This window comes from Numida meleagris, chromosome 11 (genome assembly GCF_002078875.1).
Source record: "Numida meleagris isolate 19003 breed g44 Domestic line chromosome 11, NumMel1.0, whole genome shotgun sequence".
NCBI classification, from domain to species: domain Eukaryota; kingdom Metazoa; phylum Chordata; class Aves; order Galliformes; family Numididae; genus Numida; species Numida meleagris.
The window spans coordinates 3,572,102-3,585,912 of record NC_034419.1 but is presented as its reverse complement, the minus strand read 5'-3'; the positions used below and the strand labels follow the sequence as shown (position 1 = coordinate 3,585,912).

General features: G+C 39.9%; 1 protein-coding gene across 13 annotated transcripts in view; it reads right to left on the bottom strand.

Annotated features, from left to right (window-relative positions):
- Window positions 1–13,811, bottom strand: part of ATP2B2 (ATPase plasma membrane Ca2+ transporting 2) — a 295,684-nt gene that overhangs the window by 161,203 nt on the left and 120,670 nt on the right. For all 13 annotated transcript variants that reach the window (XR_002442628.1, XM_021409829.1, XM_021409832.1 and 10 more), the window contains one exon: window positions 8,708–9,190. Coding sequence is in view for 12 of the 13 variants with exons in the window: in XM_021409829.1 (XP_021265504.1) it covers window positions 8,708–8,906 (199 nt within the window). In the remaining variant the exon portion in view is untranslated. The remainder of the gene's footprint in view (window positions 1–8,707; window positions 9,191–13,811) is intronic.

Genomic DNA, 13,811 nt, shown 5'->3' with positions numbered 1-13,811 from the left:
TATGTCAGACCATGTCACTCACTGTCTGTGAAAAGGGGTTCTATGTCAGAGCTGATATTCAACTTCCCGAGATGCATGGGAAAAGTCTCCTTTGTCTTTACTGGATCTGCAACTCAAACGTGTTTTCTAGAACACCTACAGAGGTGTGGAAAAAATGACCAGAAGCCAGTAGAAATAATTTCCAGAGATATTTAGGGAAAAAAGACAGGTCAGAAACAGTGACTGCATCGCATTAAAGGAAATCAGTACTGAGAAAACACAGATCTATTTGTATTGGAAGCACATTCAGTTGACTGCCAAAAGGACATCTCTTTGGCTTTATTTTCCCCTCACCTTTATAAATAAGAGGCACGTCAAACACCATCATCCTTTTCTTCTGAAAGACCTCTTGGAAAACAGATGGGAACAGTCAATTTGATCAGCCTAGATTTGAAGCAGCAATTGCAAAAGGGAGGCAGGAAATCATTACTGCATCTGACAAGCTATTCTTATCCCAAGTCTGTTCATACCAGTTATCATCAAAAGAAAAATGATCAGTCATCCAGCCATGCTGGTTCCACTGGCACAGCTACTGAACTTGGACTTGCTTATTGAAAGGCACCACCCCAGTAATAAAGCTTTTAAATATTTTATCCAAACTTGTTTATCCACTCTTTGGACATAACAAAATCCTCTTTCAGAGAAATGCAATGCTGAGTTTAAGAAAATGTCAAGGATTGCAAGGGACAGCATGGTTTTCATCTGCCCAGTCTACACATGATCCCCACAAAGACTTCAGTAGCAAAGTTTTCCAATTCCCTTGGCTCAGCTGGAAGGAACATTGCTGCTAACATTGACACCTTGCAAAAAGTTTGGGAATACTGAATGGAGATGCAGATAAGTGTGTTGTCTTTAAATGCTATGGTAGCATTATAAAGGGAGCACTTTTTGCACCCCTTTAAGCATCAGTTGGATGCGTGCTTAAGGGCTGTGCTTGTCTCTCCTCTAGCAGAGTGACAAAGGACAGAAGTACTACATGCCAACTGTTTGCTTTCATAGGACACTTACAAAATAAGGCAAAAAAAATGCCTTTAGTATCTCTCTGATGCACTGCAAAGACAAACCTTAATTTCATCAAGGGCAAACTGGCTGCATCGATTGGATTATTCATTTGGTATAATGGACTTTGCTTTCTTCCTGCAGCTTTCTCAAATCAAGACCAAAATGAAGATAAATCAGCTCTCTCTCAAGGCTGACACTCACTATATATTTATAGATTTCAAAGCCCTGCGATACAACAGAAGTGAGGTATTCATTACGCATGATTTTTTCCTGGGCAATACCGTTACTCAGGCTACACAGAGAACAGACGCTTTCTAAGGAAAGGCTACAGCACAGGTCAGCAGCAGCTCCCACTTCTCTCTTCCCTTAAGGACTTTTTTACTGCTACCGATTAGCCCAGCTTCTCCTTTACCAGCACAGAGGCCACTTTGATGCACGTGCACGCAGGCATACAAAGCAAAATACCTCTTTGATCCTCCAAGCAAAGGACTAATTGCCTTTTTGTGAGGGAGTACCACTAACGTAAACCTACTTTACAATTTCAGCAACTGACGTAACTGTCAAAGTTTATGAAATCTAAAAATTATTTCCCCCATCATTATGGGCTCTGTTGCCATTAAGTTAAAAGACCTGGCCTCATCTCTCCGCTTGCAATAAATACTTGTTACGCCAGCAAACTCAGACCACTCTTTCAAAGAATGAGACTACACATTTATCAACTGCCCCACATAACAGCAACTTTCCACCACTTGTTATTTTGTAGAATGGGAATAACACACTGTATTGAATAACTGTATTTAGATCAAGGACAAACCCGTGGCACAACACATTAGGGCAAACACTACCCTACAATAACCTCTTGAGAAAGAGGGAAGGAATTACCGTCCTGGGCCAGACCTGCTTTTGACTTGCAGCACAGTGTCACTGCAATTGAGCTAATTATCGTGAAGAAACTTTCTAGACCTGTGCAAAATCTTAACATTCAGCTCATCTGAGGTGCAACAGCAGAACGTATGCCTGTTGTCTGCAACCCGCATATGTTTAATGTGTTGTCTTAAAGGGAGAGGGATTCAGCTTGCATGAAAGTAGCCTTCTTTCTTAGCATTACACCTGCCGAAGTAAGATCATCACCAAATGGATGATTTCTTGGGTAATCACACAAATAAACAAGAACTAGCCCCAGAAAAATCTCTGATGATGCTTAATATAGTTGGCAGAATACATTCACCTGCCTTCTTCCCCTCCTAAAGTTACTTTAAAGCAATGCAGTTTCACACAGAGAAGCTTTTCGCAAAGCATTTAGGAATCTCAAAGGAGCAGGTGAACTAGCTCGTATTTATTTTAAAAGCTTCATGGGGAAAATGCATCATGCAATATTTCTCTGTTTTCTAAAAGAAAATGAACAAAGCCAAAGTAAATCAGCAAGTGGCACAGCATGCCAAAAACCAGAAACAAAACGAGCAATGAAATTGTACTTATCACTTAGAAAAATCTAAGCCTTTCATTTGAGATGTTTATGTTTGGGTAACCTTTGGAAGAATGTTTGCTGTTCCATTACACAAACAATGGAAATATGAGATAAGGAAAATAATAGCAGTTGCCAAGAATGCTTCATGCACTTCTTTCAAACCATTAAACATGCAAATACTATTTTATAGATGTATAAGATACGGCTTACAGCAGGAGTGTCCAATGCATAGAACCAGTTCACCCAGCCCCAGGGCTTGTGTGGGTCCCAGGGGCATGGAGCAGAAATCCTCATAGCGGAGCTCTCTCATCCCACTGTGCTGGGACACCCACTGAAGCACAGAAATGTGAGAGCCAACTCTAAGCCCTCTAAGGCCAAGTATTACAACTTTAACAGGCACATTATATACTGCACGCCAAAGCAGAACTCCTTGCTTCACATGCAGTATTAACGCTCAGCCATCTTGACCAAATGTTTTCCGTCTGTTCCCAGTCTTGAAAGACCTACTATGACAATGGCATTTAATGGGAACTTGGGTCAGGCCCAATGTTTCCCCACAGAACAGTCAAGAGCCAAATAAACAATAAACACTCTACAGCCAACGATCAGGGGCACAGCAGCCCCCAGATGCTGACAGGGCAGGAGAGTCCCCAGAGCCCCCTGCACAACCTGTCTGGTGCTTCCATCCACACAGGACAGGCATACCCGGGCTGCTCCCATCAGGGCCTCTAAGCTACAGGCAGTACAGAACTGACTGTGGCATGCTGGGGGGATCCTGGCTGTATGCAGAGGCCCTGTGAGGTGCTCTGTGGTGCAGTAAGCATTTACAAGAGTACAGAGAAATATCAAGACACTGCAAGTTCTTACCAGCTCAACCAAGTTTCATATCGCAAGAATAACCAGGTGAAATAGGAGTCCAAAGTCCATTGGTTTTTCCCACTCCCTCCATTCAAGGAAGGAAAAAAAGCGTTGCAAAAGGGAACCCCTACAGGCATGAACTGTGACAATAACGAAGGCTTTTTGTCATGGGGGAAGACTTCCATTGTTTAAACCAAGGCTTCCACGTGGGAAGAACATGCACAAATAAGGACTAGGTGTGTACTTGGAGTTTGGCCTGGGCATGCTGGCAAACTGGCCTGAGCCACAAGTTCTGTTTTGACACCACAAAGAAGGACAAGGAGTTGGACAGCATGGTGATCTGGAGAGAGGATGAGAAGTTCTGGTTTGGAGTGCTCTGAAGAAGCTGCACTGAAGTCCTTCAAAGTACTCTGACTCAGCTCCCCATCCAAATTCTTGAAATGGGAGAACTGGTGACATAACTTTTTAAAAAATAAGGTAATTTTTAAAAAAATCATTGCAAGACTAGAATATTCATAGAACCATACAATTGTTTGATCTGGAAGGGATCCTTAAAGGTCATCTGGTCCAACTCCCCTGCACTGAACAAGGACATCTCCAGCCTGACCCTGAATGTCTCCAGGGATAGGGCTTCCACCACTTCTCTGGGCAACCTGTGCCAGTGCCTCACCGCCCTTAACTGTAAAATAACTTCTTATGTCCAATCTGAATCCACCCTATTTTGAAACCATTTCCCCTTTCACAATAATTTTCCACAGTGTGGAGTTACAAATTTCGATTTTTGACAATCCACTATTTTTATTTCTATTTTAAACTCAATTATATCTGTCTCAATATCTTTCATTCCATTCTCTACTTGTACATACCTGTAGCTCATTTAATGTAAAACAACTGAGTGGTGTACCTAAATGAAATTCCATATGTACTAAGCAAGATTACCTTCAAAAAACAGTACATTAAGTTATTAACGGCATATTTTTACAGAAGCACTCGAGGAACCAAATCTAAAAGGTACTAAAAGCAACCAGTTCACGTGGTTGTACTCAGTCTTGCTTCATTTTTTACCTCAGTTAAAATTGTAAAATGCTTTTTAGACTCTTTTAATGAAAACCAACTACAGTTGGTTTAATTGGTACTAGGACTGTTTTCCTATATAGCTAACGTGAGAGAGGAAAACAGAATGCATCAATCTTAACCAAGGACTGTTATGGCAATAAAAAGTCAACCTCTACACTAAAAATATTTTCATTTAACTGTTAATTGATACTTTCTCTTCCCATGAAACCTTTTTACAGGTATCCTAAGAAACTACAATTAAAATATTTTTAAAAATCAGCTTGCATTTTTCACATTAACAGTAGGTTCTAATGGCTCACATTTGAAATGCGCTCACACTCTACCAGACTGCCTCTTGAAGCTTAATCTACCTGGTAACTACTTAACACAAAAAAAACCAACTTCTACAGGGCTGTAACATGATCACCGATATGTAACATCTTTTGGAATTCCTGTTTCAGGCCTGATAGAACGAATATTACCTAGGTAAAAGGCAATTTAAAAAAAAATAAGAAAGAAACATCATTATGCACAGCTTCACATTTCATGCATATTGGAAATTATGACATCCAAGTTCAAAGCAAGAAATCATGGAAGTGAATTCACTAACATAATCTTATAAGGAATATTTTTGTAATACGAAGGGATTGTAGTTGAGTAACTTAATGTAAACTCGTGCATATTATATAAAACTATGGGTAAAGAACAGTTTACATTTGTTTCGGGAAACAATATATTCCAGTCTTACTAATTTGGTTTTCATCCAACTAATTCATCACGCTTTACCAGCCATTCTTTATAAGGGATCACTAATGCTCAAGTGGGCCTCCGAGACTCAGACAGCATAGAAAATTATACAACCGCCATCTCAGCTCCGCCCAGTGGCGGATTCAACATTGTTTTGAAAAATGACAGGTAGCTAGATCCTCTTTATTTTCTGTATTATTAGAATAATGAAAATGAAACTAATCCAAACATAAATATTTTAAAAGAAAATTCAAGGAGATGCGTATTTGTATTTTTTCATACTACAGATTTCCATTGGTTGAGAAGATTGCTTCTAGGGAGCATTGGTAGCTTTTCATTATAATACAATCATTTTAATGCTGGAAATCCCTTAGGCATAACTGAGAGCTGAGATCCACACTGTATCTATACTTAGAAAACAGATCAAAGAAAATTTAAAGACTGAAGCCTTGTAATCCATAATGTTATGAATTCATTCAACATGCAGCAGACTCAAAATTCAGCAGACTTTTAATATCACCTGAATTCAAACACGAGTTCAGAAAACATTGCTAAGTACCTGCACAGAAGCCTAACATTTAAGTTACACATAATGTCTTACCTTGAGGAGTTCAAGGCCCACAAAACAAAGCCTCAAAAAGGCACATCCAGCGTAAGTGAATGATTCTACCAATTCATAGGTAGTACATCAAATATTAACATAGGAAATGAATTCCTGAATAAAACACTGGACTAATTGCTACTTCTTATTTTCTAAATATTGAGTAAGCCAATAAATTCAGATTAGACCAAATTGAAATGTGTCTGCTTCCAGGATCTTTTTCCCTTCTGTTCCAGTAATTACTAAAGCCACACTACAGACTTTATGAAAAAGATTCCAAAAGAGCTCATAAACCAAGGAAAACCAAATTCAACACTCAAGTCCTTTCTGCAGTTTCATTCATGTTCACCCAGGACTTTTGCTCAGCAAGAATTTGGGTTTATTAAAAGCACCAGCAGCGCTCAGCAGTAATGCTTATTCTGTTATTTCTCATAAAACTGTAAAATTGATAGCACTCCAAACTGTAACAACAAAAAACAGTGAAAGTTGAAATAAATATGCTTCATCCTCCCACTCCGTCCCCCCAGAAGAAAAAGGAGGGTGGAGGGTTGGAGAAGTGATGTGCAAGCATTGTGGCAAGGTATGGGATTCCATAACAACATTCCTTGGGGAATCCAAGGCTTGCTCCACATGCCGCCCAAATAAATAAATAACCAACCAACTCTATGGGAGCATCTATTACGTACATCAATAATTTATCTGTAACTTGTGCCTATTTGATGATAAAATTCCCCTTCCATACAAGAACTTATTTCGTTTCCCTCCTCTGAGAACAGTCATTTCTTCAAGAATATCCTCTTCACTATATCACATTCTTACGTTTTTGTACTTAAATACAAGAACAGTAACGGCTATGGACTTATGTCTAAACAAACACTTGACATAAGCCTCTAAAGTTATTCTATTGAATTCTTATAGATGCTTTCCTCTCAAATGAAAATTTACGTGTTCAACAGAATGCTTCAGAGACATTCGCTCTTACAAGTATTTTTCCACGGAAAACAAATAAAAACAAGACCAAAGCTTAGTGTGACTGGGAACATGTACTCCACGATCTAATTTAAAATTAAAACCCAGCAGAGTCTTCATGATTCCAAGGCTATGCTGATTGCCATTTGAAGCTGGAAATGTTTTTCCCTAATGCACAAGTGATGAAGCGTACGTAGGCTCAGAGGAAAGTTACCTTATCTGAAGTATCAGATATAGATTACTGCTGGAGTCAGCATGCCACACTAGTTGGATCCACACACTCTGTTCCAATATGAGGAATTAAGTTTCCCTGATGTCACAAATTGAACAGATAATGCAATTAACATTTCCTTTGAAGTTCACATTGACCTGGTAGCCACTAGAACATGTTGGCAGAACTTTACTGAAATCATCGAGTGCTGTCGGCTCACCCAAACTGAGACTTCATCTTTGGTGTTCTACAAACCACTGAGGAATATTGATGGTGCTAAATCCCCAGTGGACCATATTTAAGTCAATCTTTATTTCTGTTATGTAAAAACAGGGATTCTGCACTTCTGTCTGGAATCCTCCAGATGCATCAGGGATATATCAGAACTGCAGCATGTTCCCTGAGGAGTCAATTGTCTGGTGTGCAACAGCCCTTAGGCCCCTGTCTGGAAAACTGGTGGACATCTGGAAATCTCAGGCAGGTGGCACACATCCATTTTCTACCTCACTCCTCCCAGAGGGAGTGACCTCCAGGTAGGACAAGATATTTGGGAAAAATAAGAAAATGAAAGATTATGTATAAAAAGGTTCCACTTGTCACTATTCTAGAATATAAGATGGCATATGAATGCTGAAGCACAGTTTTGTTGCTGATTTTAATACAAAATTAATTTAATAATCCCTTTCTGAAAAAGCAGTATTCACAGCTTCACTTTCTAATGTTTAAAAATTCTGAGATTGTATAAGATCAAGGGTAGAATCATGAAAAATTTACTTGAAGAGTAGGTATTGATAGCTGCTCCTCTGGGACTCTTCAACTTGCAGTATCACATAATGTGATATTATAAATTACACAATTTACATGTTGGTGATAACACCAACAAGTCAAGACTTTCAAGCACTGAAACAGAGGAAATAACTGAATGATTATTTTTAAGAGGAGAGAAAGAAGCAAAGCTAACATTTCTATCTCGCTGAAAAAGAAAACTTAAAATGAACATTGTGACTGCAAGACAAGATAAGCATTATAGATTGAAAGACTGTATAACTTCCAAAAGTGGTAATATCTTCAGAGATGGAAATACAATGATGGTGTTGAAAACTAGACAAATGATTGCTGACCAGGTGGAGAATTCCAGAGGCACTTAGAAGAATAGCTATTGAGAACTTACGAATGGCATCATTATGCTTACTAATATCTTATGTTTAAATATAAAAGCAGCCCAACCAATAAAAGCATCGACATATTTATGTGTTGGTAATGATTAAAATTTTCTGTGATGATCCACTAAGTCACGATTAGTAATCACTATATATATATTTTACGTATTGATCTAAAAAGTAACATGACATATCCCAAAAGTTCATTTCATATTCTCAAGATGTGCAAATGCCTAGAAACTCTATTTAAGCAACTAGTCTGCACCTTCTTACTCCCTCCCAAAGCATATATGTTAAAGTCTCTTTATGATGTCATAAAAGAGGTGCTGATTTTTTTGTCTGCATTTCACAGAAATAATGCATTTACCTGCTTGAATAAGCAGCACCTTATATTCTCACGCTATCCTTAGCCACAGCTAGACAAATGAGTGACTGTTTTCCTCTTCTTTCCCTGAAAAGTTCTCTTTTCTTTTATTGTTGTTAGGGACAAGTGACAGCACCATGAGAATTATAGGTTTAAAACAAATCCTCTCTTGAACTCTCTGGAGAGAATTTATGCAAAGTCCCCTGCTTCAACTGAAGGAAAATATGCTTACCTTCTGTTGGTGATGTCTTCAGATGCCTGCAGAGCCCCTCTGTTTCCCCATATGTCTCTTTAATTTTTACCACTGCTTCTGTTCCTCGGAGTTCCATGAGGGAGCGCAGTTCTTGCAGGGTGCACCCAAATTCTCCTGCATGGTTGGCCTCATTTCTTTGGTTCTTGGAATAAAAATCACTATTTGTCATGTCACCCATGGTTGCTGATTATATTGCTCCGCTTGTTATAGTTGATAGAAGCTTAAAATCGTTTAAAAACTGAAGGAGAGGAATCTCGAATTCCAGCCTAGGATTAAAAACAATCCAGCATGTGTCCAGTGAGCGACGTGGAGAATGCCTCTGGTGTGCAAGGTGCCCCTGACCAACTAGTGGTCCGCAGAACGGCTGCTTTCAAGGCTGCAGACCAGCTCCACTCCATTCACCATTTCCCATTATGCAGCACCCAGGCTGTAGAATCTACATGGTCATTTCTTCCTCTGGACCTTTGGGAACAAACAGAAAGCGCTCATTACAAGGGTGAGCAACGATGCTTCACAAGGATGAATTCAAATTCATTCTATCACTGCAGCTTGACTTGTCATTTAAGAACAGCTACAGAGAAACACTGTGCAGATGTCCTGTGAAATGCTGCAGGTGGTCAAAGCTAGCATCGACAACAAGGATACCACTAGCTCTTAGGTAAAGCTCCCTACAGTTAAAGCACCAATAGCAGTGTTGCTTACTTTAATCAAGTCCCAAGAGCAATTGCCAAATGAGATGGTTCATTAATATTAATAAGCAAGCACTTAGTCCAGCACACTACATGTGCCTCCAGTATGCGTGCTGGTTCATACAGCCACAGCAATCATTCAGCTGACAAGAACACAGGCATTCTTAAAGGCAGCAAAGTAACAAAAAATAGTTTAACCATTAGTTTGAAGAACGGGATAAGGTAGGAGTGTTTTTCAGTGCAAGGACAGGATAGAGCCACCCCTTAGAAATTCAGAATACATGTACATACATTACATCTTGCAGCTTTGTCTGCTGTGCAAGCAAGTCTACCCCAGAAAAGTGAGGAAGTGCTCACGTGCAGCGCTGTGAGCTGCTAGAGCTGCAGAACAGGGGAGGGGCAGCTGGGGGCTGCCTTCCCCTACACTGCCCACAGCCTGCACAGCCACAGGCCCGCTAGCATCCCACACGCATACACATGGGTACGCTTGCACAGGGTTCACATTTTTGTGTTTACCATGCGTAGTGTTGAGAAAGCCACATTTGGACCATCTGGGAGGCAGCTGATTACTTGCTAAAATCAGCCTTTAAACTCTTTCCCCTTCCCATATTCTTATGAAGTTGGTTTAAATACTGCTGAAGGCAGCTATTATATTTGGCACAGAGTTTTAACAGAGATTAAAGGTTCCGTTTTTGCCTCAAGTGGGCGAGTGCCTGCACACTGTTAAACCTATAGGCCTTGGAATCATTTTCTCGTGATGAAAAGGCCTTTAAAAGAGCCCCAGCATCCTTCTGATACAGACCTGTCAGCCTCAGCCTTCTAGGTACAGCATCGCACCATGAATATGAGTGCACACAAAGAGGATTCCAAAGTGTTTCAAACCCCAGTGTTACATTTGTGCATCAAATATAATCTCCTGCCCACGTACAGATAACGTAACACATAGGCTTGGTATTTCCACCAAACTAACTGCATTGCCATTGCCCTGCATGTGAGAAAGATCAAGCCCACTCTACTCATTAATTCCTCCTTGCCTCCCGTGGCATTATCTGCTCTGGAGCTGTCTGACATACCTTCCTCAGTGAGACAAACTGAATCTCTACCAGTGTTCACATTAACAGATAACTCAACATTCCCTTGATTTTTTTTGACAGAAAAAAGACAAAAAAACCCAACACCAAAGTTTCATTCCAGTATTATAGGATGCAGTTAAAATGGCAGGCAACCACTACACCCTTCTTCCACTCTTCCTATTTACTGCCAGACGTTCTAGTGCTAAAAGCTACTGCCAGCTCTGATTTCACATATTGCTTTTCAAGAAAAGAAGAATTTCGGCACAAAGCATGGCTTGCAGTGAGCAGTAAAGAGAAACTGGGAGCAGCAATGAAGACGGGCTTTCATTTGCCAAGGAGGAGGAGATATCCTGCGCTATCAATGCCAGACAGTGGTCACAGGAACAGTTAATTTCATGCTAATTCCTTACATTCAGCATGCAGAAAAGGCCTTCGTTATCGCTTTATCTGTTTATAAACAGGATGGATCATTATTCCGAACAGAAATAGCATCAGCCTGTAGCATTATTTTGAAAAAATGGCAAGATGCAGAAGTCACAGATGTCCTGCAAAACAGACTTCATCCCAAGAGGCACTGAATCACCACAGCTTCTGCTGACAATAACCTCCCCACCACTCATTTCTTAAATTTATTTTCGGACCGTTCCCAGCTTCAAATATGGCGAGTTGTTGCTGACAGTTACACCAAAAAGCAAACCAAGATTGGTCATGGCAAAGGCTACCTAGGAAAATGCTGTAAACAAAGGAGGCATCAATAATAATAACTGAAATGACAGCCTGCTATTTATTTCCAGTGAGCAGGAAAAAAAAACCTATTCCAGAGATCAGTGAACCTAAAGATCTTGAATGCTCAGTGCCTAAAACAGCTACAGTATTCCAAAAAAAGGAACAGAAATACACCATTCACCTAACAGACAGCTGCTAGGGGTTAGTTTTTTCAAAGCCTTCTCTAATGAAAGAAAATCAACAGCACAGCAAAAAAACAATTACCTTTTTCTGATGTGAGCCCCCTGGTGATTTTGTTAGTGATGTAAAGGTACTGAACTTGGTGTCAATCATGTTTTCTGCACATTTTTTTCTGTGGGATACGTCCACCTCTCTCAAGCAAAGCATTTCTTTTGACCAACTGTGCCACCCTTGTATATTAATATTTTTGTTTCTATTCCTAGGAATTCTGCTTGTTATTTGCCAGCCACAAGAAGACAGCAATTTTGCTTTTCAGTATGGGCTTGCTAATTTTGCATTTGCCTGCTTAATTTTTTATTCCACCTTCAATTAAATATTGATCAATAAACAACAAATATTAAGGCTGTGCTTCCTCCAGTGCTCTGAAAACAAATCCCTCGGAGTTCAAGCTCTTCATAATACACCTAATGCTATGACACCAGGGAAACACCGTCTCACATTTTTGAAAGGCAGATGGTAAAATATAGGAAGCACAAAGCATGACTAACATTATTCACTGATAATGCATTTCTCTAATCCTGTGGAACAAGATATGCCAGCTTCATTTGATCCTTGAATCTCTTTTATGAAAAGGCTGGGAACCCTGCCAGATGGCATAGCAGGTTAGCATGACTGACACATGACCACGTGGCCATTAAGTGGTTAATATTCCTTTAACAAAAGCTTAGAAATAGAAAACTTGAGGCTGCTATATGGCAGTATTCTCCCATCAGTTGGGCAACAGGACTTAAGCCACTAGAAGAGTGGAAGTGACTCCAAGTGGGTGGAATGTAGAAACTCTACAAGAAATCCAACTACCGCACCAGGCTCGGGTAGGATCTTCTGTTTGTGGTTTGGGAGAGTCTCACCATTCCCAGTGACAACAAGCTGCAGGGAAACCAAACCTCCACAGAGAAGTTCAGCAAAAGACATAAAAATCTCCCTCCTGTCACTCAAAAACTCATTTCACACACACTATCATATGGCCAGTCAGGTGCTTATTTCCTTTTTCTTACCAGTGCTTCAGAAACAAGCTTTAGAAGCAAGAAATCTGGGTAAAAAATTTCCTAAAGTGCAATTTGGAAACAACTGTGGAGAAATACCTACATACAAATATATATATATCTCTCTTCCCAACAAGATGCACTTCAAGTAACAAAAGACTTCAGACTAGAAAGCTTGGGTAAAATACTACCCTCATTTTTCTCATTTAAAAATTCAAGATACAAGTCTCCATCCTGATAAGGGTTTTTATTTTTCCAGGATGCCATGGATTTTTGTTGTACAAGTACACTACAAACTACAACCTCCCCCGTTCTTCCCCCAGGTGGCTGCATCTTGGGGAGCAGACTTCCATTCCTGTAGAGCCAAAGACAAATATTTTTCATCTTCTAGTCGCTTAAAGGAAATGCATGCCAATTAAAACAGAAGCGATTTGGATGAGCTAACTGTAGTCCTGATGGAAAAACTATACTTTGATTCCCCAAATCAGGAGAAGTCTCATCTTGGAAGCTTGTAAATATTTTCACAGCATATTAGAATGATTTCTAACATGATATCATCACCATGTATTCTGATATCTGATTTCATCAGGACTTTTATTAGCATAAAATTAGCGGTAAGGTAGCAAACCAGCTCATCAGTTTCACCAGATCAGAACTGCAAGATCTATATTTCACAGTCCTTAAAGGTCTGGACAAAATCTGGATTTATGACAACTCCAAAAAAGCTGGCTGTATCCATAATTTGACTGTTTTCTCCAAAATCATTATCTAAGATTACATTGACTCTGATCTGAAAATCTGATGATGAAGGAATTACTTGCCCTTATGGAAGGAAGGATAAAGAGGTAATCACTTCTTAATGGGTTGGCAGAGAAATAACCAGGGCAGAGATCAGCTAAGCTGAGGTGCTATTCACTCATCCTACAATTGGGAAGAGGGCACACAGGTCTGGTTCCCTTCAAATTAAGTCAAGGGAATTAGCAGTCCCCTGTCTGCTGCTTGTAGCACTGCCATCACACTAGGAGTGTATTTGGCTGTAGATACGATGCCAACTGCTCCTTTGGGACCCACAAAGACCTTCCAAAGCAAGCGGGAAATAAATGCTGGAAGCATCACATTTTAAAAAGTACTAAGTTTTTGAAAAGATTTCTCTATATCCATGCTAGTAGAGATTTTATTCCTTGATAAAACAGAATTAAGGGATTTTTCCCAGGAATCTCAACAAAATGGGCTGAGTGGGTTTTTTCATTATTTTTTTTTATTGAGAGGAATTCCTCAGTCCTCCGTGGGCCATGTGGGTAGAACAAGGCCAGAAACAGGCTGCCAGAATGCTGCAGGGCATTCAAGACCCACGGCAGTAGCTGAGAAAGAA